At 38.8% G+C, this 25992-nt stretch overlaps 1 protein-coding gene across 10 annotated transcripts; it reads right to left on the minus strand.

Annotated features, from left to right (window-relative positions):
- Window positions 1–1360: 1360 nt before the first annotated feature.
- Window positions 1361–24549, minus strand: ZNF596 (zinc finger protein 596). 10 transcript variants are annotated; one of them, XM_023630920.2, is made up of 7 exons: window positions 24481–24532; window positions 21595–21680; window positions 7569–7651; window positions 5822–5948; window positions 4805–4900; window positions 4183–4265; window positions 1361–3757 (listed from the first exon to the last, which is right to left on the minus strand). In XM_023630920.2, the coding sequence occupies exons 3-7, from the start codon at window positions 7578–7580 to the stop codon at window positions 2510–2512; spliced, it is 1566 nt and encodes a 521-aa protein (XP_023486688.1). In that variant the 5' UTR covers window positions 7581–7651; window positions 21595–21680; window positions 24481–24532; the 3' UTR covers window positions 1361–2509. The 10 variants fall into 10 exon arrangements, with proteins under 10 accessions (XP_023486688.1, XP_023486689.1, XP_070108945.1 ...); XM_023630921.2 differs by having other exon boundaries at window positions 23861–24495; XM_070252844.1 differs by having other exon boundaries at window positions 21595–21706; window positions 23861–24486.
- Window positions 24550–25992: the final 1443 nt, after the last annotated feature.

The following is a 25992-nucleotide window of genomic DNA, read 5'->3' on the forward strand; positions in this document are numbered from 1 at the left end:
TGGGGAGCACATGGAACAGGAACAAAACGTGTGCTGACCTTCATCAGAGCCCAGAAGAGCTGGTTCTTATGGTGCCATAAGGTAGAAGAGGTGAAAACAAAAGATCTGCATATGGGTGTTTGATACAAAAGCAACACCAAAAATTAAATTAGGAAAGTGGAGATCATTAAACCAGTTTCCCATGAGGATGCATCAAGGTTTTAATGTAATTACAAGCTGTCAATTGTGGAGAATTTTTCCTATATGAATAGTCAGTAGTATTTTCAAAGTTCTGGTTTAAATATTTTATATGTTAAAATAAGAGATGAATCATTCTTTGGTTTAAAATATCTCAGGGTAAAATATTTTCATTTCTTCCATGACTGAGTAGCTTTCATTGGACTGACCAACCAATATCAACAATAAAATCTTAATAAAATACCTAACTGTTTAAAGGCACTGGAGTGCAGCCTGTTCTGACAGAACTTGAGATACAATCTGTGAGAAACAGGAAGCCCAACAATGTGAGTACCACGTCCATACTGGTTTTTCTCCTGAAGCATTTGAAAATTAACACCATGGGAGGATAGTCCCAGAAAAAATAGATAGCCTTTCTGGACTGAGGAGAAATAAGCTGGAAATTTGTTCAAGCAAAATATTGGGATTTCTGCTTCCAGGTAATGTGTGTAAGTAGAGCCAAGACAGGAAATAGAAAATATTCACTTTAAAAGTGTATTGTTTTAAACTTAGAGAGTTGTGGAACTAGAGAGGACTACAAGAACTAAGATTCCAGAAAGGGAGAGTCCTTGTTAGGAGAGGTGAGATCATCTGATTTCCACAGCTGGGGAAATTGCTTCCAAAATCTGAAAATAACAGGCAAAAAGACACTACTCAGGAATAAAAACAAGCAGATGAACATATGGACATGTGGACTGGGGTGGGCTGATTGAAATATAGAGAACCTCCAATACCAGGCTGCTTTTCCCCATAGGTTATTAGGTGGGGACAGAACAAGAAAGTCAGTGTAATACCTTCTCAGTTTACGGTACTTTGGAAGATGCCTGTAATAAATTCAGAAGAATGACCTGAAAGGAATGAAGGTCAGACTGACTGAAATCAAGGCTGCAACCTAGCCTGAGTGTCTTTCAATTCCTAGTGGAAAAAGTGATGTCTTCACTCTATCTACCTAAGAGAGAGAACAGTCAACCTCTCTGGGTAAAACCACCTCAACCTCAGTCTCTTCCTTTTTCTTAGACAATGTCTAACAAAAATTGAAAAAAAAAAAAACACAACAGATCTTTACAAAGAAGCTGGAAAGGAGATAGAAAAATAAGAAAAAAGACACATGATGAATAAACCCACATATATCTTTAGACTGGAGTTAGGAGAAAAGGAATTTATAGTAATTATTATATTACATAAAATAGAGGAAATGAAAAGAAACATGAAGAGATGGAGAAATTCAATACTGCTGGGTTTGGGAAACTATGGTCTGTGGGTGATGTTAACAGATGAGTTTAATAGACTTTACATGTAGAAAACAAAATTAGTCCATTTGAAGACATATCAATAATATAAATTCAAACAAAAGCACAGAAATAAAGTGGGAAGGGTATTGCATATTCCCTCAGAAAAACATGGGCTGTTAATTATATGCATCTATTTTCTCAGTTTTGACACTTGTGAAACAGGGACATCAGTCACGTTCAACTGAGTACCAAGGACCAAGCCTCTTGTTATCCTGGCAGAGGAGAAGCTCCACTTTTTTTCTCCTTGCCTTCTGCATTTGTGTGTGAGAAGGGCTGGGACTCAAGGGTCTCATTCCCAGTTGGTGACGTGTGGATTCATGGCTATTGTGACAGGGGAAGATGGGCAAGAACAGATTCTCTTGGCTTCCTTCTGCTCTCCTGGCTTTGCCTGTCACTAGGAGGGGCAGTACTTGGTCATTTCATAAATTAGTGTAAATATGTTAGGCATTCTGAAAATGATACTCCAAATATCTTCGATATTCTTCATGTCCTAGTTTGTTCTTGTTGCACAAAGCCCTTTGGCAACAAAATTCTATCATCCTCCTAGTAACAACTTTTTTTGACTTATTTCTTGTTTCAGCAGTTACTTGACACCGAATTTTCTTGTGTATGCCAAGAGTGGTGCTAAATGGAGAGTGCACAGTGATTAAAAATCTAGATTTTCTTTCCTGTGCAGTTTACTTATTTATTTAGAAGACAAATTATAAATGAAGGTATTTCTACATTGATTACATACATAGCATTTCTCTGATGTGATTGCTCCATTTTGTTTCAGAGCTGTGGATGAAGATTCTTCCACATTCATTCATTTACAGTTAGTTCTCCCAGGTCATATACTGTCTCCCACGTCAGTCCACTGTCTAAAGGTTTTGTCACATAGATGACATACCTATGAATTCTCTCCACTTTGAATTAACTTCAGCTGAGTGAAGTAACAAGGATTAATAAAGGATCTTCTACACTGATTACAAACATAGTGTTTCATCAATGTGTGTGAGTCCTCAAGAGTGTTTATAGTTTGAAGCTACGGGTAGTGACTCTTGCATATTTATTACCTTAACAGTGTGTGTTCTCTCATGTTGTCTAAGGTTAAAATATTTACTGAAGGCTTTCCCACACAGACAACATTTATATGGTTTCTCTCCAGTGTGAATTCTCTTATGCAGTCTAAAGTTATAACTTCTATTGAAGGCTTTACCACATATATTGCATTCATATGGTTTTTCACCAGTGTGAGTTCTCTCATGTCGTCTAAGGACAGAAGAGTGATTGAAGGCTTTCCCACACAGGTGACATTCATATGGTTTCTCTCCAGTGTGAGTTCTCTTATGTCGTTTAAGGACAGAAGAATCAGTGAAGGCTTTCCAACACAGATGACATTCATATGGTTTCTCTCCAGTGTGAGTTCTCTCATGTCGTCTAAGAACAGAAGATTCAGTGAAAGCTTTTCCACATAGATGACATTCATATGGTTTCTCTCCAGTGTGAGTTCTCTCGTGTTTTTTAAGGTGAGAACAATGAGTGAAGGCCTTCCCACATAGATGACATTCATATGGTTTCTCTCCATTGTGAGTTCTCTCATGTTGTCTAAGATAAGACGTTTTACTGAATGTCTTCCCACATAGATGACATTCATATGGTTTCTCTCCAAAGTGAGTTCTCTCATGTTTGTTAAGGTCAGAACAGTGAGTGAAGGTTTTCCCACAGAGATGACATTCATGTGGTTTCTCTCTGGTGTGAATTATCTCGTGTCTCCTCAGGTTATAACTTTTACTGAAGGCTTTCCCGCACAGATGACATCCATATGATTTCTCTCCAGTGTGAATTCTCTCGTGTTTTCTAAGGTCAGAACAATGAGTGAAGGCTTTTCCACATAGATGACATCCGTGTGGTTTCACTCCAGTGTGAATCATCTCATGTCGTCTGAGGTTAGAACTTTTACTGAAGGCTTTCCCACATACATGACATTCAAATGTCTTCTCTTCAGTTTGAGGATTATTGTGTTGTCTAAGGGCAGAGCCTTGAATAAAAGCATTCTCATGTTGATGACATTCATATGATTTACTTCTAGTGTGAATTTGCTTAAGTTGATTAAACGATGACAAGTAACTGATGGCTTTTCCAAATTCTTGGCTGATATAGGGTTTCTTTCCCATTGGAGGCATCACACATTGAGTCAATGTTAAAATTTCAGTAAAATTTTCTCCCAAATCACTACATTCAAAAGAATCCTCTTGAGTGTGAGAACTCTGGTTTTTCAAAGGAAATAAGAGACTGTTAAAGATTTGGTCACACTTATTCATTCCTGCATTAATTTCTCTACATACGAATTCTAGAGTAATCATTCAGTGACAGACTCCAGTCAAAATTATTCCTCTATTAGTTACATAAACATGAGGTACTACTCTCCTGCAAGCATAGAGATTTCCTCTTTTGTAACATCTAAAATTAACACATTATTATGTTTCAAAAATTAGGCATATAAGCCATGATTATGTAATTGTCTGTTTATAAGACTTCAGGTTAATTTCTTCCCTAACACCCAACTAAGCTTTCTGCTTTGAGAACTCTTGATCTCACATTTAATTACAGTCAGATAATTGTGCCAAATTCCTAACTCTTTCAATTCCCAGGTCTTCATTTGGAAGAACACGTTCACGCCCATGAAGCTTACCATTGCACTGATTAAGGATGTGTCCTTCTTGCAGATATGTTGCATGCATATCACTTCTTGTTTTTTAAGATCACCTTCCCAGTCTGAAATGATTAGAGAAAAATAAATTGGTAGAGTGGCATTGGGGGGATTAACATATTGAAGAAACCCAATGTCCATTTGAGTATGTTTAAAATACTGACAGATAGATGGGAACATCAAGTAGAGGAATACTCAAAGGAGAAGAAACACATTACAGGACATCAACAATTGACATTTTCAGTTCTGAAATAGGAGAAAAATAAAATAAGGATGGCACATTGAGGAGGAAAAGAGGGAAAATCTTCATAGAATAGATCCATGAAAAGGGCCATTTTGTGAATGTTTAACTCCAATAAGTACATGAGTATCACCTTCCCTAAAGCCAAAGACAATGACAGAAAGACACTTGCATAGGAATTGATATCTAATGTATATCTAATAAGGTATAATGACAACATCTGAAGAATTTTTTCCCTATGACATTGTCTACATTTAAAGAAATGTCACTAAATTTAGATATCTTCATTTGATCATTCTTAGGGCCTACTCACTTACTGGCCAGGCTCCTCCTCCTACTGAAGTACAGCTTCTTGGAGCTCACCTGGACTCTGGCCTTGCAGAAAACATATCCCTTCTCTTGAAAGCTGCTCTCCTTGCTCCAAATGGGAAATAACATCTGATTTGTAGAACTGACTGCCTGTTTGTAGGAAAAAGATAAGTGGATTTTGAGTTCCATGCTCATAACAGTGCATGATCATCAATACCGAACCAACTAATGAGGAAGAATAAGATAACCTTTGAAGGTCGGCCCATGGAAGGGTATGTTGAAAACATGGATAGTCCTTTACCAGCAAAAGGATACCTCTTGAACTTGTTTCCAAAGACATTAAGGACCTATCATTGCTGATGCTGATGCTCAAGTTCAAAGACAGACTGCAGAATCTTCAATATTTTCATTCAGTGAGAAAATAAAAGTTTTCACAGTGTTTGAATATTATATCCAAAAAGAATCAAGTAAATACAAATGCCACCAGAAAAAGCTAGGTTTTATGTGGTAAACAATAGGTCTGTTATTTTTATTTTTTATTTGCTGAAGAAGATTAGCCCTGAGCTAACATCTGTGCCAATCTTCCTCCACTTTATATGTGGGTTGCCACCAAAGCATAGCTGACAAGTGGTATAGGTCTGTGCCCGGGATCCAAATGCATGAATCTGGGCTGCCAAAGCAGAGTGTGCCGAACTTAACCACTATGCCACAGGCTGGCTCCAATATGTCTGTTATTTTTAATACTGCGGTCTAATCTAACCATAGTGTCTGCAGGAAAATAATTATTAAAAAAAATCAATACATTTACTTACTCATTCAAAAATAATGAGATCCCACCACTGTTTGAGTGTTGAAGATTGAGTAGCATGAAAGATATGAAATCGCGTCAGGAAGATTACATTCTAGCGCAATGACAAACTAAATATACATAAAAAGTAAAGGAAATTGCTGTAAGGTAGTTGTGAGAGTTATGAAAGAATCAAGGTAGAGTCTGGAGGAATGGGAAAGCTTTTTTACATACTTGTTGAATGAATAAATACACACATACATGATAAATAGTAAGAGACTCACCAATTGAGACCAGATGACTGATGTTCTCCAGCATCACATCTCTGAACAGTTTTCTCTGGGATGTGTCCAGCAGAGCCCACTCTTCTTGCGTGAAGACTACAGCTACATCCTCGAAGGTCACTGATTCCTAAAATATTATAGACATTGTTTCAGACAGGACCATCTCTGACAATCTGCAGGGCAGGATGGTACAGGTGACAGTAGCAAGGAAGTGGTAGATAAGTATACAGGAAGTTCAACAACATTTTGGGTCCAGTCACATCATTCTCAGTGCTGACCTGGACATCTGACTTTCACATATACCCACAGAGATATACACTCTAAAGACATAAAACTTCATTATATAGAGAGAGTACATGAAGTGTGATATAACATAACTTGGAGATTTCCCAATAAATTTGTAACTATGACTTCCAGATCATGACTATAAAACTTTTACTTGAAAATTTTAACTAAGACATTTTTCTCCACTAATTTCAAGTAAATCTATAGACTCATCACAAGAGATGCAGTACCCATGATCTGCCACTTTTTAATCATGACTATGGTTAGATTATTTCCCCTTATGATCTCAGTTTCCATATCAATGAAATGGTTTACTGACCCTGTTATGAATTCTGAAAGATCCAACGAGCTAATTTGTAAAGGGCTAAGTATCTAGCAAAACTTTCTTAAATACAACTTCTAGGTTTATTATCCAATAAATGGCAGAGAATATTGAAACAATGTCCAGAATTCTGCACAAGTGAATTCATACAGCACTTGGGACAAGGAGGTTCACTATAAAGTATAAGGATAAATGGTTTAGCAGCAGAAGCCAGAGGCTCTGAGACTTCTGTCCTGAAGGACAGAATTATTTTGACAGGAAGGTCTCTCTGAGGCCTCCTTTTCTCAATTTTTCTGGGACTTCCAACTATCAGTTATCATTGTCCCTTTTGTTCCTTCATCTCTCTCTCTTCAAGCATAGCTAAAGCCACTTGATTGTTCTGTCCCTTGGAATTCATAAAAAATTTTCACAGGACCTTAAGTTTTACTCTACCTCCTATACTCCTTCTCCTGAATCACAGCCAAAATTAAGGAAACAATACTTCCTATACATTGTTTCTGTTATCAAACTCGAACAAAAGGAAAATTACAGAGAGAGAGAATTCTTGATTTGGGACATGGGTAATAATGAGAATTTCAGTTTTCTTTTTTATAAGTTTTAAAAGAGCACAAACATATTGTCTCAAAACTCTAAGAGATCTAAAATTGGAAAAAATGAATGAATGACTCCTCATTGACTTCTCCATTCCTTCTTCTTTACACTCATCAGTACTCCCCCAGCACCTGTGATACTGGATTAACTGAGCTCACCTGTGGAAATATCTGCCTCCCTACTCATCTTTATCACCTGCATTCACCTCAATCCTAAACCCATTACAGTCAATACAATGGTTAATGAGTGAATTCTTTTTGCCAACTAGGCCATGGACTGGATAAGAAAAAGAAAACTTTCTCTTCTCATCTTGAACACACAGCATTAATAGACGCTGCAATATCTTAGTCTAATGTTGGGAAGGAGATTACCACTTGATGAGTCCTTGACCCAACATGACCATTCCAGAGTTCTGAGGAAACTTAACTGAAGCTCAGATCCTTGAAAAATCTCGTGAATGAATGCAGAACATGACCACCCGTAGGACAAATAGCCCATATACTGGCAATAGAGATGCAATTTCAGTAGAAAGAGTAATTCCCTACGCACTTGTGATTCCATTGTCACTAGCTCAGCTGCCAAATGTCTTCTGGGTTTTCACTCACACACAGTCCAAGCAACAGGAGGTAAAGCTGAGGAAGGAGAAAGAAGCCATGAGTCTAGTTGTTGACAATGTCCAGACCCACTTGTGATGAAGCCCCATTCCTTCACGTGGAAGTATCCCCCAGCCCAACCCACAGAAACATGCAGTGGACTCTAAGAGAAATAGGGGGAGAGTTCTCTATCAGAGCCAAAATTAAGAAGGCTATGACTATTGTTGCTAGTAAAGAAAACACCTTCAATTTAGAGAGAAGAATGTGAAAACCAGTGAGTTCTGTATGCTAATTAACCCACAGTGTTCAGAAGTGTTCAACTGCCTCCTCATTCCAAAACAGGAATCCCTGACTCATGCTACATGTGTTTCCATCTCCAGTAACCAGTGTGGAATTCCTCAGCTTTAATTAATCTTGGGTTGTGCACTAGCAGTTTCTCCCACTCCATCCCAGCCCTCTGGTGCCTTAATCCATTCCCACTCCTTCCTGCCCCTGGCCCCCTGGGCACACTTCTCCTGAATCATTCTGTCTCTTCCAAGTGGGGTTTCCAGCAATATCACTCCATCAACACTGACTTTTAGATTCGTTCTGCATTGATTTGGTTATGAACCAAGAGAATTAAGAATATATTTTATGACAGGGTTAATCAATTCTGTGACTTATTCCATTTGGTGGAATTGATGGCACCCATCTTGCAAATTTAGTCCTTAAAATCTCCTGCATCAGAAAATAGCAGGAGTATATGGTTACAGTACTAGTATCATGTCCAACAATCCTCATAGGGCACTAGGCTCAGAAATGACAGAATTAAGGGATTTTAGAAGAAAACTTAGTTCCTCCATCCGATATTTTAGAAAAGTGGTAGCTGAAATTCTGCCCTTTACCAATCATCATTAGCTGCGGCTTCCCTGAATTTCATTATTGCATTGTGTGTGCGTCTCTGAAAGCATTTATAAAGTGAAAACCCTCCCATAAAACATCAAAAATAATTAGGTATATTACGTGGACAAATGATGATAATGAGTGATAAAGAGAAGGAGGCTTAACTCACCCATTGATAACTGACATCAAGAAAAGAAAGCAACAGTTTTACTAAATGTGACTCTGTGCTTGGAGATTTAGATACATTTGCTTACTTATGCCTCAAAATAACTCTATTGATTATGGTTCACTTATTAGTTTAATAAATAACATGATCAGAGATTCAGAAAACTTAAGTAATGGCACAAAATTACATGTATATAAGCATATACGTACATATAAGCACATGCTAGAAAGTGACACAGGTATAATTTCCATTTTCCTCTGCCTGCCTCCTAAGCTCAAATTCTTTAAGGGTTACACACCACATCTAGTTTTTACCTGGAATAGAAATTCTAATAAACAGAAGCCATACCCTGTTTTTACAACCTATTCTCTTTCATGCTTTTCCACAAAATTACTCCCCATGCCCATGTTCTCTACCACCCAGGAACCACTGCATTACCCCAATTCCTGAACAGCAGCCTTCAACCCCCCTCATTTTTGCTGCCCTGTTTAATTCAGTTCTCATTTCAATAGATATTTACCAAGACAAACATTATTTTATGTCCTTCTGATTACTTACCACATCTGCTGATCAAGACCCCAATAGAAGGTGACTTTAAATATCTCCCTGTTCTGTGATTGCATCTGACTGCACAGGACTAGGATATTGACCGTCCTCTAAACCTGGAGTCACAACTCAGTGACTGGCACTAAAATATATCTGGCAACCCCACTATATATCTTATTAACTAATCAATCTTCCATGCTCCATAAATATTTCAAACGTTCTCCATGCCTTTGAACTCATACATTCTTACTTCTCCCTTCACTTTCAAAAGATGAGATGTTTCCTACTAAGTAGATGAATCATATAACTTGACAAACTACCTCAGTCTAACATCATAAAATGTACAAATATTCCTGCATTTACATCTTTTAATTACTCCTTTTCTCCTGTAAAACTGAGGACTCATCTCTACTCACAGCTAAGCCCAATGTCTCCAAGTGAACTACTTCCTCTTGTTTTGTTGAGAACTTTATATTATTGATTAAAAAGTATATCCTTTGCTAGCAACCTCTCCTCTCATCAGAGTGCAACCTTTCATCATTTAAACTCATTAAATCTGTTCAATCTTGAAACTAAAACCTCCTCCGAACTCACTTCCTCTTCAATTCCTTCCCTCTTGCTCCCAACTTTACAATTGAACTAAAACCTGAAGGTGCAGTTGCTGTATCCTAACGTCCCACTCAACACGATGTGATCACCAATGATACCTGCACAAACAAATCCAACGTGTGTACCTCAGGCTTTAACTGGGAACAAAAGAGTAAGTGCAACATGACCTCTTCTGGAAAACGTACTTTTTCCTACATTCTTCTGAGATCTCAGTCTACTGTTGCCTTCAAATTAATCTTGTTATTCCAACTCCTTATCACTTGTCAGAAGTTTCTCAAATAACATTGTTGGAACATCTCAAGACTCCATCCCACTCCAGCCTTCCTCACTTCCGTACACTGGTATGCCTCAGCTTGCTCACACATCCATTCAGTTGCTTTAATTCTTCCATTATTGTTTCTAAATTGAAATTGACAAAATTCATGTCTGAATTTCGTTTCTGAGCTCTCATCTCTATTTGCAAACTAACATGCACTTGAAATGAAATATATCTCAGGACATTACCTCTCACTCCCCCCAATACTACTCTTTAGTCTCTAATCTTTTTAATGCCTCCATCAGACATCCAAGAGTTGACATTGTTTGCTCTCTCAGAACATCATAAACACAATGTAGCATTGCTGTCACTTCTACACTGTTCACTGTTGCCATCCCTAATTTCCACCCAAATCCAAACACAATTTTCCACCCCATACTTATTTCCTTCAATCTTGGTTTAAATGTCAATTCCTCAGAGATCCCTTCATTGAACTCCTGCCAAAGTTAATGTTTCCCTTCACAAAAATGTATTTACAACACAAAGGAGGTCTACCTCTCCTGTTGAGAATGATCTCCAGTGCTCACGAGAACCTAAACAGGTGGAAAACCCAGTGAAGTCAAATACTTATTGAGGACACTGCCACAACATTCCAGAGTTCCAAGCTTTTTTGTCTCTGTAGAAAATGCATCATTTTGATGGTAAGCTCTTTTAATGCAGCTGATAACCTCACCAGTGTCTTAATCCAAAGGACAAATCTGATTAATGTGGGTTCCAATGAAGATAAATATGTCAAGAAATGGCTCTTTAAGGAAATATTTTCCTTCTCATTAGGTAAATCAAATAGATGAAGTTAAGAACAACAAATTATGTCCTTTAATTCTGCACTTTGTCTAAAAGTCTACAAAGCAACCTTCACACCTTTTTCCAGAGACTTGACTGTTTTACGGATTTTGGTTGTTCTGGTCAGTACTGGAGAGAATCTGCAGCAAGAGAACCTATCCTAGTCTTGATTTGTAACAGGATTTGTAATCTATGAACATATTCTCAGGCTGTGGGCATCAGTGTGACTCTATTAAATATTTGTGCACAATAGATTTATATTCAAGAAAAATATTTTTCAGGATTCCAGAAGGTGCAGTTTTACCACCAAGCAAAAGAAAGCGCATCCATTGTAGGTCTCTTCAAGTCAGATTTAGCTGATATCCTAAGAACTGCAAAACTCTACATTCTTCAAAGTGTTACACAGTTCTAAAATAAATGATCAATTTCAGTATTTACTATAAATAGCAGTTTTTTTCCTGTGGTAGAATACACATAACATAAAACTTAGTATCTTAACCATCTCTAAGTGTACAGGTCAGACGTATTAACTACATTCAGAATGTTGTGCAGCCATCACCAACATCCATCTCCAGAACTCTTTTCATCTTGTAAAACTGAAACTCTGGGGAGAGTAACATCATCATGGTGGAGTGAGCTGTTCCTTTAGTCTCTCCCCGCTAAGACACAACCAAAAGGACATTCATTAATCCACAGAGGACAGCCACACAGCACAAGAGGATGTCTGAGAGAGCCACGCAGCCATAAGGTCTGAAGATGGGGGTCCTGGATTCCCAGGAAGCAGTGGAAGGAAATGAGCAGATCTCCTCCCCCTTCCCAGCAGCAGTGATCTAGGGCGAGGGACCTCACACAGCAGCTGGCATGCAACTCTGAGAGGACATGGGGAAACAGGAAGGCCTCTGCGGGAAGGCTTTCACTTTCAGAGTTGCACCCCAGCCCGCAGGACTGCTCCACACTGAGGCAGCTCAGCCACCACATGGGTGCCCCCAGCAAGCCAAGCAGCCCAGGCAGGCCACCAGTGAGTGCAGTGCAGGCTCACATGTGCAAAGGCATCCCTCTCCTCCCACCTGGCACACTAGCTTGGGTGGTTTGCCAGGGCAGTGGATCTGCACCAGAGGGCCACTGCCTGTGTGTGGGACCCGCTAAGCAGCAGCCGCCAGCAGGCAAACAGAGATGAGCCATACTGGCACAACCTCCAGTGGGTGTGGCAGATTCAAAACTCACAGCTCCTGCTGCACCTCCCAGTGGTGGCAGGTGGAATCTGTGACCAAATGCTAAGACTATGTGCCCACAATGGTCCACTTCATCAAACACCATGAAGAAATACATTACACTTCAGATCAGAAGGAAAGTGACAGGATAGAAACCAACCCTGAAGTCACAAAAATTTACAATCTAAATGACAAAGAATTCAAAATAGTTATAAAGAAACTCAACAAGTTACAAGAAAACTCAGAAAGACAGTTCAATGAACTCAGAATAAAATTAATGAGCAGTAGAAATTCTTCACAAAAAAGACTGAAATTCTAAAAAAGAAACAAAACCCAAACACAAACACCAGAGATGAAGAGCACAATGAATGAAATAAAAAGCAATCTAGAAATCTTAAAAACCAGAGCCGACATTATGGAGAACAGAATTAGTAATTCACAGGACAGAAACATAGAAATGCTTCAGGTGAAGGAGGAGAGAGAACTAAGACTAAAACAAAAATTAAGAAATTCTCTGACAAATATCTGACCCAACCAGAAAATGCAATATAAGGATTATAGGTATTCCAGAGGGAGAAAGGAACAGAGAACTGGTTCAAAGAAATAATAGCTGAGAACTTCATAAATCTGGGGAAGTAATGGAAATTACAAGTAAACGAAGCTAACAGAACTCCCATTTTTACATTGATACAAAAAGACCTTCTTCAAGACATATATTAGTAAAACTACAAAAGTCAATGACAAAGAAGAACTATTAAAAGCAGCAATGCCGAAGAGAATAATCTACAAAGGAACCCCTATCAGGCTTTCAGTGGATTTCTCAGCAGAAATGTTACAGGCTAGGAGAGAGCAGAATGATATATTCAAAAGGCTGAAGGATTAAAACTTCCAGCCAAGAATACTCTATCCAGTGAAATTATCCTTCAGACATGATGGAGAAATAAAAACTTTCCCAGATAAACAAAAGCTGAGGGAGTTCATCACCACAAGACCCCCCAATACAAGAAATTATCAAGAATGCTCTCAGAGGCTGGCCCAGTGGCATAGTGGTTGAGTTCACACACTCCGCTTTTGTGGCCCAGGGTTCATGGGTTTGGATCCCAGTCACAGACCTCATTGTGCCATGGTGTGGTGACATCCTACATACAAAATAGAAGAAGATTGTCACAGATCTTAGCTTGGTGATAAAATCTTCCTCAAGCAAAAGGAGGAAGATTGGCAACAGATGTTAGCTCAGGGCCAATAACCCTCACCAAAAAAGAAAAAACGAAAAAAAAGAATGCCCTCATATCTGAAACAAAAAGGGAAAGGTTCATAAAGCCTTGAGCAAGGAGATAAATAGACAAAATCAGAAAATTGCATCTCTCTATCAGAAGAGGTTAGCAAACATTTAATTATAACATTAAAGATAAAGGGAAGAAAAGCACCAAAACTAACTATAAACATTTTATTTTAATCACAAACTCACAACACAAAATGGAGTAATTTGTGACAACAATAACTTAGACAGGGAAGAGGAAATAGATGGAACATGCTTAGGCTACTGGAGATAACAAGCTATCAGAAAATGGACTATCTCATCTATGAAATCTTTTATACAAACCTCATGGTAACCACTAAACAAAAAATCAGAGCAGAACCACAGATGATAAAGAGAAAAGCATCATAGAATATCACCAAACTGAAATGGCAATAAGAAATACACAAGAAGAGAAACAATGGAAATATAGAACAATCGGAAAACAAGAGATAAAATGGCAGCATTAAGCTCTCATACATCCATAATCACTCTAAATTTAAATGGATCGAATTCTCCAATCAAAAGACACACAGTGCCTGGATGGATTCAAAAACAAGACCCAGCATGCTGCCTCCGGGAAACACATCTCAGCTCTAAAGACAAACAGAGGCTCAGAGTGAAAGGATGTAAGACGATACTCCAAGCAAATGGCAAGCAAAAGAAAGCAGGTGTTGCCATACTTATATCAGACAAAGCACATTTCAAGATAAAAAAGACAAATGAGAGACAAAGAGGGGCAGTATATAATGATAAAAGGGACATTCCACCAAGAGGACATAACACTTATGACTATATATGCACCTAACACAGGGGTACCAAAGAACATAAAGTAACTATTAACAGACCTAAAGGGAGAAATTAACAGCGACACAATAATAGTAGGGGACCTCAAACACCCTACTTACATCAATGGATAGATCATCCAGACAGAAAGTCAACAATAATGAAAAACTAGACCAGACAGTCATAATAGATAGAACATATATATGGAACATACCATTCCCAAACAGCAGAATATACATTCTTCTCAAGTGCACATGGAACATTCTCAAAGATAGATCATATGCTGGGAAACAAGGCAAGCCTCAATAAATTTAAAAAGACTGAAATCATATCAAGCATCTTTTCCGACCATAGTGCTATAAAATTACAAATCAACTTCAAGAAAAAAGCTGGGAAACTCACAAATATGTGGAGACTAAACAACATACTACTGAACAATGATTGGATCAATGAAGAAATAAAAAGACTTCTGGAGATAAATGAAAATGAAAACACATCATACCAACTGTCATGGGATGCAGCAAAAGCACTTCTAAGAGGAAAATTCATAGCAATACAGGCCCGCCTCAACAATCAGGAAAAATCCCAAGTAGGTAATTGTAAACCACACCTAAGAGAACTAGAAAAACAAGAACAAACAAAGCCAAAGTCAGCAGAAAGAGGGAAATAATAAAAATTAGAGCAGAAATAAGAGAAATAGAAACCAGAAAAACAGTAGAAAGGATCAATGAAACTAAGAGCTGGTTCTCTGAGAAGATAAAATTGAGAAGCCTTTAGCCAGACTAAGAAAAAAAGAGAGAAGATGAAAATCAATAAAATTAGAAATGAAAGAGGAGAAATTACAATGGATACCACAGAAGTACAAAAGAATTATAAGAGAATACTACGGAAAACTATATGCCAACAAATTGGATAACCTAGAAGAAATGGATAAATTCTTAGACTCATACAACCTCCCAAAATTGAAACAAGAAATAGAAAATCTGAATAGACCAAACACAAGCAAAGAGATTGAAACAAGTAACCAAAAACCTCCCAGAAAACAAAAGTCCAGGACCAGATGGCTTCTCAGGAGAATTCTACCAAATATTCAAAGAAGATTTAATACCTATCCTTCTCAAATTATTCCACAAAATTGAAAAATATAGAACACCTCCTAACTCATTCTATGAGGCCAACATTACCCTGATCCCAAAACCAGACAAGGACAACACAAAGAAGGAAAATTACAAGCCAACATCACTCATGAACATAGATGCAAAAATCCTAAGCTATTTTTTGGCAAACCATATACAGCAATACATTAAAAGGATCATACACCATGATCAAATGGGATTTATAGCAGGGACACAGGGATGGTTCAACATCCATAAATCAACCAATGTGATATACCACATTAACAAAATGAGGAATAAAAATCACATGATCATCTCAATAGATGCAGAGAAAGCATTTGACAAGATCCAACATCCAGTATGATAAAAACTCTCAATAAAATAGGTATAAAAGGAAAGTACCTCAACCTAATAAAGGCCATTTATGACAAACCCATAGCCAACATCATACTCAATGGTGAAAAACTGAGAGCCATCCCTCTGAGAACAGGAACAAGACAAGCATGCCCACTCTTGCCTCTCTTACTCAACACAGTACTGGAGGTTTTGGCAAGAGCATTTAGGCAAGAAAAAGAAACAAAAGGTAACTAAATTGGAAAGGAAGAAGTAAAACTCTCACTGTTTGCAGATGACATGATTCTATATATAGAAAACCCTAAAGAATCCATAGAAAACTATTACAAATAATCAACAGCTGCAGCAAAGTTGCAGGGTACTAAACCTACTTACAAAAATCAGTCACATTTTGATCTAGCAGAAAGAGAACTCAAGAATACAATCCGAATTACAATAGCAACAAAAAGAATAAAATATCTAAGAATAAATTTAACCAAGGAGGTGAAAGATCTATACAGTGAAAACTGTAAGACATTACTGAAAATGACATAAAGAAATGGAAAGATATTCCTTGCACATGGATGGGAAGAATAAGCATAGTTAAAACATCCACACTACCCAAAGCAATCTAGAGACTCACTGCAATCCCAATCAGAATCCCAATGACATTTTTCATGGAAATAGAGCAAAGCATCCTAAAATTTATATGGAACTTAACTAAAGACCCCAAACAGCAAAGGCAATCCTAAGAAGAGAGAACAAAGCTGGAGGCATCACAATCACAATTGACTTTGCAATATTCTACAAGGCTATATTAATCAAAAGAGCAAGATACTGTCACAAAAACAGGCACACAGATCAATGGAACAGAAGTGAAAGCCCAGAAATAAAACCACACGTCTACGGACAACAAATTTCCCACAAAGGAGCCAAGAACATACACTGGAGAAAGGAAAATCTCTTCAATAAATGGTGTTGGGAAAACTGGACAGCCACTTTAAAAGAATGAAAGTAGAGCATTATCTTACACTGTATACAAAAATTAACTCAAAATGGATTAAAGACTTGAAGGTGAGGCTTGAAACCATAAAACTCCTAGAAGAAAATATAGGCAGTACACTCTTTGACATTGGTCTTAGCAGCATCTTTTCAAATACCGTGTCTACTGGGGCATGGGAACAACAGAAAAAATAAACTAATGGGACTACATCAGACTAAAGAGCTTCTGCAAGGAAAGGAAACTATGAACAAAATGAAAAAGACTACCAACTGTGAAAAAGTATTTGAAAATCATATATCTGACAAGGGGTTAATCTCCAAAATATATAAAGAACAAAAAAACAACCCGACCCAAAAATGGGCAGAGGATATGAACAGACATTTTTCCAAAGAAGATATACAGGTGGCCAATAGGCACATGAAAAGATTTTCAACATCACTAATCATTAGGGAAATGCAAATCAAAACTACAATGAGATATCACCTTACACCTGTTAGAATGGCTACAATTACCAAGACAAAAAATAACAAATGTTGCAGAGGACGTGGAGAAAAGGCAACCTTCACAGACTGTTGGTGGGAATGCAAACTGGTGCAGTCACTATGGAAAACAGGATGGATACTTTTCAAAAGATTAAATTTTTTAAAAAAATTTTAATTAAAATTAAAAACCATACAATCCTGCTGTCCCACTACTGGGTATTTATCCAAAGAACTTGAAAGCAACAATTCAAAGAGATTTATGCTCCCCTATGTTCCTTGCAGCATTATTTACAATAGCCAAGATGTGGAAGCAACCCAAATGCTCATAAACTGATGAATGGATAAAGAACATGTGGTATATATATACAACGGAATATTACTCAGCCATAAAAAAAGACAAAATTGTGCCATTTGCCTGAACATGGATGGCCCTTGAGGGTATTAAGTGAAATAAACCAGACTGAGAAAGACAAACACTGCATGATTTCACTCATATGTGGAAAATAAACACATGGACAAAGAGAACAGATTAGTGGTTACCACAGGGGAAGGGGGTTGTTGGGAAGACAAAAGGATTAATGGGGCACATATATATGGTGGCAGATAAAAATTAGACTATTGGTGGTAGGCACAATGCAGTCTATACAGAATACTGATAAATAATGTACACCTGAAATTTCACAATGTTATAAACCATTATGACTCCAATAAATTTTTTTAGAAAAACAAAAAAATTACTGAAACTCTGTAACCATTAAACAACTCCCCATTCCTCCCTTCCCCAATCCCCTGGAAAGCAACATTCTACTTTCTCTCTCTAAATTGGATATTTTTTAAACTGACGTTAAAAGGAAATGAAACATTCAAAAATCTTAAGACATTTCTTTATAGAAGGATATATTATTTCTGAAGAAAAATCAAGCAATATATTTTCATTTCAGGTGTAGGCATTTGATCCCATAAGGAATACTTTGTCATTTTCTTTTTTAAAGTTATACTTTTCTGACAGTAAAAAAAGGTTTAGAATGTATTATTTTTGTAGTAAACTACATCAACAATTTGATTTTCACATATCTCTGTGAAGTTCTATGTCTTTTCAGCCTATTTGCTGCAACACTCTTCAGGCAAGTGATGATCTTTTGCCATAAATGAATATATATTTCAGGTCAAGTCTGTATCAGGGAGTGGAACTATACTGATGAGTAAAGCAGAGAGAGATCATCTGCCCTTGTGGAGTAAAAAGTCTACTTTAGAAGACTACTTAAATCATGACAAGAGTGCTGTGTATGTATACTAAAATATTTCTTTTGTGGAGGTGGGAAAGCTCTCTTCAAATGCATGCATAATTTATCTGATACCTTAAAACTTCAGCTGGCTAAAGTCTTAGAAAGCTTTGCAGAAGGGAAATAAGTTCAGAGAGATTTTTTTTTTTCAGACAAGGGAACCCGTATAATATCATGAACACATCACAGAATATGCTGTGCCCCAGCAAGTGAGAACACATTGGAAGGGAGCTGAGTGATGGGATGAACTGGATGGGATGGCAGGCAAGTAGATTTCAGGGCCCAAAGGTCATTATAATTGGATTGGTCCTTCTTCTAAAGCTAGTGGGAATCCACGAGAAAATTGAAAGCAAGAAAGTGATAGAAACAGATTCATGTTTATAAATGAGCCTTTTGCTGAAGGTTGGAATGAAGGAATTAAGAAAGGTTTGATGAATTTTAAGAATTAGATGATTTTTTTTGGCATAGGGTGTTGGTAATGAAACTGTGATGGGAGAGGTGGAAGGATATGAGAGGAAAACAAAAGTATAAACAAAACAATTTTTAAAAATTTCTCAGATATTATTGAGCACTGATTAAGAGTTAGACTTAGTGCTAAGGACTAGGCATACAGTTAAGAAAAAAACATTATATTTCCTCTCCTTAATTCACTTAAAATCTAATAAGCAAGTAACTATTAATTTACAATACGTGTTACTATATAAACCTAAAGACATGTTAACAGAGAACGAAACTTTATGTTTGGCTGGGCAAGGTGTAAAGAAGGCCTGTCTGATGTCTAATTTATTTAATGATTATCATAAAGAAACAGAAGCAGGAAGTATTGTAGAAATCAGTGCTAGGTAATAGCGGTTGAGAGAAAGAAGAGGTAAGAAAGTTCCAATAGTGGAAACAGTATTTCCTGATTAGTTGAATACACTGATAGTTAATTGCACCCAGCTGTGCTGGAGGAGATGGAGAGGTTTGCACCAAGAACTGCTCCAAGTTACAAGCCTCTGGGTGAGAGTTAAGGCCAAAATTTTCAGTGACTTTAAAAACATTTACAAACCAAGAAAAAACAGGCATAAGTCTTTGGACTTTTCAAATTTTCACAAATAAAGCAGATATTAACAAAAGTTAAAAGAATAATAAGATTAAATAAATTGTTAAAGAATAAAATGAAAAAACAGATTTGACAGAAATCCATAAAAGTTTTGATGCTAAAATCAAGGAATTAAAAAGGATTCATGAAAAAAATAACACTGGCAATTAAAACAGACCATGTATTCATTTAAAAGCAATAATTTAAAATGTAATAAAAATGGGAAGAATTCTATTCTCATTAATTTGTATATGTAGGATAAATAGATTAATTTCCAAGAAAATACAAATATTCACTCACAAATAAGATCAATAATAACAATCTGATTAAACAATTTTAATATATGAACTATAGATCAGAGTCTATCTCTAAAACGGATTTGTGAGAGTTTGCTCAACATGTTGAAGCATTATGCAACACTGTCAAGTGGAGTGTACTGCAATAATGAAAGAATGATTCAATACTAGGAAACCTATTACTTTCACACAATAATTTAAAAAAATTAGATCACATCAGCAGACCTTTGGGAAAATATTTGATCTTAAAAAATAAATGTAAATCTTTAAAATTCATGTCAAATAGTGGTGAATTCTTGTTAATCAAGAAAATCTCAAGAAACATATTCAGCAGTAAACAAAGCAGTTCCACTGAAGGTCAGCCTGAGAAAAGGGGGCTGGCCAGGGCTGCTGCCATTCACTACTGCACAGGATGCCTGAGTCAGGACCAAGGAAAGAGAGGAAATATAAAAATGGAGTGAGAGCTAGAAGTGTAGTTATTCTCAGAAGATACAATTTCAAACTCAAAAAAATAGGAGGACCCATTTTAACTCTCATACCTAATAAGAATATTTTAAGAAGTGGACAAATCTATTCATAATATACTGATATCAATACTTCCTGTTTATCAATAATTTAAAAATGAAGCAAACAAACAAAAATCACTCTCTACCTACAAGAGCAAAATATTATGAGTCCTTTTAAAATAAATTTGCAGACCCATGTAAAGACATTTTAAAACTTTTTAGGACATAAAAATGACATAAATAAAGCCTGCCAAGCCTAAATCTTAAGATTAGAGGACATGGTGACAGGAAAACCCCAGTGACTGCAGAAATTTGGTGCAACCCAAATTTAAGTCACATGCAGTACTTCACACAAAAAATGAGAACTATGCTAAAAGTCAGTTTTGTCTCAATTTTCATTTGGAGTGAGGATATAGCCAAAATAATTGTGAAAAGAAAAAAATGGAGATAGGTCAAATTACTTGCAAATCTATGTTATTTGAAATTTTAAAATAATACAAATTAAATTTTAAAACAAAAATATTAAACAATATAACATTAGGACTGAATGAAAAATACTATTTTATAACATGAAACAGGTGACGCCTTCCAAAGGAAAACCAAAAAGCAAAGAACATGAAGGAAGGATTGTGGTTTCACCACATAAACATGAAAAGAACAAAGTGTGCCTGTGTGTGTGTGTGTGTGTGTATGCGTGTATGATTAAACTAGAAAATATAAAATATTATCGAAGTACACATCAAAAATGAGTCAAGTAGGGGCCGGGACAGTGAAGAGCAGTTAAGTTTGCACGTTCTGCTTCAGCGGCCCGTGGTTCACCGATTCAGATCCCGGGTATGGATCTGCACACTGTTTGGCAAGCCATGCTGTGGCAGGCGCCCCACATATAAAGCTGAGGAAGGTGGGCACAGATGTTAGCTAAGAGCCACTCTTCCTCAGCAAAAAGGGGAGGATTGGCAGCGGATGTTAGTTCAGGGCTAATCTTCCTCAAAAAAAAAAAGAGTCAAGTAGAAAAATTCATTTTACGTACATATGTCTATAAAGAATAAAATGTATTTGGTCTCAAAAAGTAATTAGTGAAATGCAAATAAAAACAAAGAATTGTCATCTTATTCAAATTTACAAATATATACACATACATAATGAAATCCTGGTTAAAGTAGGGGGAAACTCATGAGTTGTTGGCGGACGAGGACTTCTTGGCAGTTGTCGGGGGGGTATCTTGCCAGAATCTTTTACAATATGAAATACGCTATCCCTTGACTCAGCAATTAAATCCCAACTTACCCAAAATGGAGGAAACCTCAGATGTCTGCAGAGAAGTCGATTCTTTACCAATCCAGGAACACCAAGGTCTGCTTGGGATGGATGTGCTGTTAACAATTTTAAAGTCCTCCTACTGTTAGACATTTAGGTTGATTCCATTTGTAATCAATGATTACAGAACAAAACACACTCTGTCATGTGGATGAAATGCCACCTTAATTTGTCACAGCTATCAGTTTCTAACCTCTCCCTTCTACTGCAAATCGTTAATAGTTTGAGGACAAAAACACAGATACACTTTGTTAAGCTTCAAATGCATTATACAATCAGGTAAAACCATTTTCCCCTTATTGATATTCTTCTCCAGTGTCTTTCAAGTATTCCCGACATTAACTCACTACTAACGTGTGCAGTGTCTTTAATCCTGGCCTGCAGAGAGCTGACAGTACATCGGGATCTGGTCCCTTTGCAATCCCTACTGGCAAACCTCACTGACACCACAGTGCCTAGTCCTTGTCTCTAACCAATGTCTGAGCATAAAGAACTTCTTAGGACGATTCCCCAGATCGAGCCACTTCACAAGTTCTCTGTCACTGGTTCACAGTGAGACAGAATTGGTCTGGAGATGGGAGAGGAGTGAGGGATGGCCACTGGTGAGTGAGGAAATGTGTTACACAGGATACTTAAGAGTCAGAGATTAGAAGGTCCTAAAAACAGCATTTCAGGAAGTAGAGGACAGATAATATGACTTTTTCCAGAGAAAGAGCCATTCCTGACTCCTCCTCTGAGTGTCTCTCTCAGGCAAGATTAGTCTTGAGAAGGCACTGCTGAGTGTTGAGAATGTGCCATTCAGGTGTTTGAATAACTTATCACCTCCCTTTGCCAGAATCACACACGTGGGGAGGAATTCAACATGTGGAAAAGATGGTTCTCTGCTGTCTACTGAACCATTGGGAGCAGGGACAATAAAGTCCTGCACAGAGATCAACAGATGAGTTTGTCTGCCCTTTGTTTCATAACACCCTTCCACCTTGGTGAAGCCCACATGTCATGTGGCAGCTACGGGTACGGGAGGCGATGTGACTTTCCCTTTCAATTCACAATCCTCGCAGCCTCTTCTAGTACCCGGCTGAGCACAAGAACAACAGGTGAGGATGGCGAGAGCTCACATTTTCTCCTATTCTGAAGCTTCCCTGGCTCTCTGCCATTCCTTAACACCCAAACTGCATTGCCCTTCCTCCGCCAAGCTGTCTTCCCAGAGCCAAGCACCACTTCCTCGTTGGAGAGAGATCTTCGGTCTGTGTTTAGTTTAAGAAGTCTTGGTCTTTTCCCTACCCAGCTGCCTTGTGACACTGTGTGTGTATCCTGGGGCAGGCAGAGATGTGAACAGGGGAGGCCGGTAGAGAGTAACCATCACTAGCCTCACAGGCATGGGGTGGCCTGGACTGGATAGTGGAAAGGCTTACACCTCTCATCCCTGCCTCTAAAGATTCCAGACCATATTTCATTCTGAGCAAGAGCAACTTCTCTTTCATGGTTTTAATCATATTAACTGAAAGCATTTATCTTTTCCAGAACATCACATTAATACAACAAAAAATATAACATTAAGAAGACCTAATTATCAGCACTGGAAAACACAAAAGGTCAGCTATAGAGACAGCTCTGGAGAATGTGTTCATCATGAACAGATGATATCTGTTAGAACAAAGTTCCAGGACAATTCAGCCCATCCTTCAACATTTGCCAAAAAGGACAAAGAGAATCTGAAGAGATCACATGCTTAGTTGAAACTTTAGCCCATAGACTATTAAAAGATCAAGTAAGAGAAAAAAGGAAGCTGTTGAGTATTAGACTACCTGTTTAAACTTGGTTTTGACTGCTAAAACAAAAATCACCAACTTCCCTACCAACAGCACACTGAAATAGTGTAAAATTCCTCACGAAGCACTAAAGAATACTTTCAGTATATAATAAAGACAAGAAAAGCTTTGAGGCCTCATAATCTGAATTTGACACAATAAATTTAAAAGCGAAAGTAATTTGGAAATTTAAAAAAGCACCTAATGCATTTGGAGTCTACCTGTCTATTGCCCCAACTGTGACTCTTGGTCAAAGTCCCCTCATCTATTCTACGCTTGTTCATCTCTTTTTGTCTATTTTCATGTATCCCAGTGCTTCTCGCCCAGATCACTTTCTTTTCCACTTTTATTGCCTCTTACCAAGTCCACTGCACACACCACCTCCTATTCCCTATTTACCCTTTCTAAGCCCTCACTCTCCTTACTTCTTCGGTCTCCTCGTTCTGTCTTTTCTCCGCATCCCCCGCCACACCCCGACACCCGCAGGGACGGAACACAGCCGCCCTCGGGTCGCAGGAGCGCACTCTCCAGTGGGGCTGGAACGTGAACACACCCTGCGGGCGCCGCCGGCGGCTGGGATCGGGGCAGCGAACACAGGGTCGCAGGGCAGGGGCGGACCCCCACCAGCCCGGGGCCTCCCGGAGGCAGTGACCGAAGGGGAGCCCCGGGGGCCGCAGGGCCCGCCGCAGGAGGACGGGATGGGGAGGGGCCTCGGGGGAGGGCTGGGTCTGCAGACTCCAGGGCCGGGGAGGGCGCGGCGTGCAGGGGCTGCCCTGAGGCCGAGCGGGGCGAGGGGCCGAGAAGCCCCGTCCCGAGCGGGGCCCTGACGCGGGGCGGGGCCGCAGCCGACAGCCCGGAGGAGAAAGGCCGGCGGGCACGGCCTCCGGGCGACTCTAACCCGAAACGGACGCGGACCCGGCCGCGGCGGTCTCCCCGCGGGCGGGGCCCGTGACGTCCGCAGGGTCCCCGGGCCGGGCGTGCAGGACCGAGCGGGAAAGGGGACGCGACGTGCGGGTCTCAACTACAGAGACCGGAGCTCGCTTACCAGAGTGGGACCTCCGCTCGCGAAATCTGCTTCCGGGTCGGCAGGAAATTGCGCAAGCAAGCGGGTCCTTAGTCAGGGAGGGGCGGGGCTAGTGTGGGGAGGGGCCTAGGGAGGGCGAGAGCAGTGCTCGGGTGGGCCTCAGCCGGAGAGGCGGGGCCAGCGCGGGGCGGGGCCTGAGCCCCCGCCCAGCCCTGGGATGGACTCCTGGTCCGCCCCAGGCCTCCAGCTTCAAAGTTTGCATCCGTTTGAGTCGCTTTGGGGTCCTGGAGCTGGGCTGCTTTCTCGTGCTTCAGCAAGCGTGATGCCTCCAACTTTGTTCTTTCTCAAGATTGCTTTGACTATGTGGGATCCTTTGTGGTTCCATAAAAATTTTATGATATGCTCAATGGGCAAAAACTGAGGGCCATCCGCCTGAGAACAGGAACCAGACAAGGATGCCCACCATCACCACTCTTGTTCCACATAGTACTGAAGGTTTTGGCCAGAGCAATTAGGCAAGAGAAAGGAATAAAAGGAATCCAAATAGACAGTGAAGAAGTGAAACTCTTGCTGTTTGCAGACGACGTGATCTCATATATAGAAAACCCCCAAAAATCCATCGGAAAGCTAATAGAAATAATTAACAACTACAGTAAAGTTGCAGGGTACAGAATCAACTTACAAAAATCAGCTGCTTTTTTATACTCTAATAACGAACTTACAGAAAGAGAACTCATGAATACAATTGCATTCACAATCACAACTAAAAGAATAAAGTACCTAGGAATAAATTTAACCATGGAGATGAAGGACTTATACAATGAAAACTATAAGACATTACTGAGAGAAATTGATAATGACGTAAAGAGTTGGAAAGAGATTCCTTGCTGATGGATTGGAAGAATAAACATAGTTAAAATGTCCATACTACTCAAAGCAATCTACAGATTTAGCGCAATTCCTATCAGAATCCCAATGACATTCTTCATGGAAATAGAGCAAAGAATATTAAAATTCATATGGGGCAACCAAAGGCCCTGAATTGCTAAGGCAATCCTGAGAAAAAAGAACAAAGCTGGAGGTATCACAATCCCTAACTTCAAAATGTACTACAAAGCAATAGTGATCAAAATGGCATGGTACTGGTACAAAAACAGGCACACAGATCAGTGGAACAGAACTGAAAGCCCAGAAATAAAACCACACATCTACGGAGAGCTAATCTTTGACAAAGGTGCCAAGAACTTACAGTGGAAAAAAGGTAGTCTCTTCAATAAATGGTGTTGGGAAAACTGGACAGCCACCTGTAAAAGAATGAGAGTAGACCACTACCTCACACCATACACAAAAATAAACTCAAAATTGATCAAAGAGCTGAAGGTATGTCCTGAAACTATAGAACTCCTGGAAGATAATATCAGTAGTACACTCTTTCACATCGAACTAAAAGGGATCTTTTCAAATACCATGTCCTCTCAGACAAGGGAAACAAAAGAAAAAATAAACAAGTGGGAATTCATCAGACTAAAGAGC

This window comes from Equus caballus, chromosome 27 (assembly GCF_041296265.1).
Source record: "Equus caballus isolate H_3958 breed thoroughbred chromosome 27, TB-T2T, whole genome shotgun sequence".
Classification (NCBI taxonomy): Eukaryota; Metazoa; Chordata; class Mammalia; order Perissodactyla; family Equidae; genus Equus; species Equus caballus.

Coding starts and splice junctions, on each gene's coding strand:
- ZNF596 (XM_023630922.2), bottom strand. Junction 4,901..5,821: donor CAGTCATCTGGTCTCAATTG/GTGAGTCTCTTA, acceptor TCCTACAAACAG/GCAGTCAGTTCTACAAATCA. Junction 3,758..4,182: donor CATCCTTAATCAGTGCAATG/GTAAGCTTCATG, acceptor TTGAAAAACCAG/AGTTCTCACACTCAAGAGGA.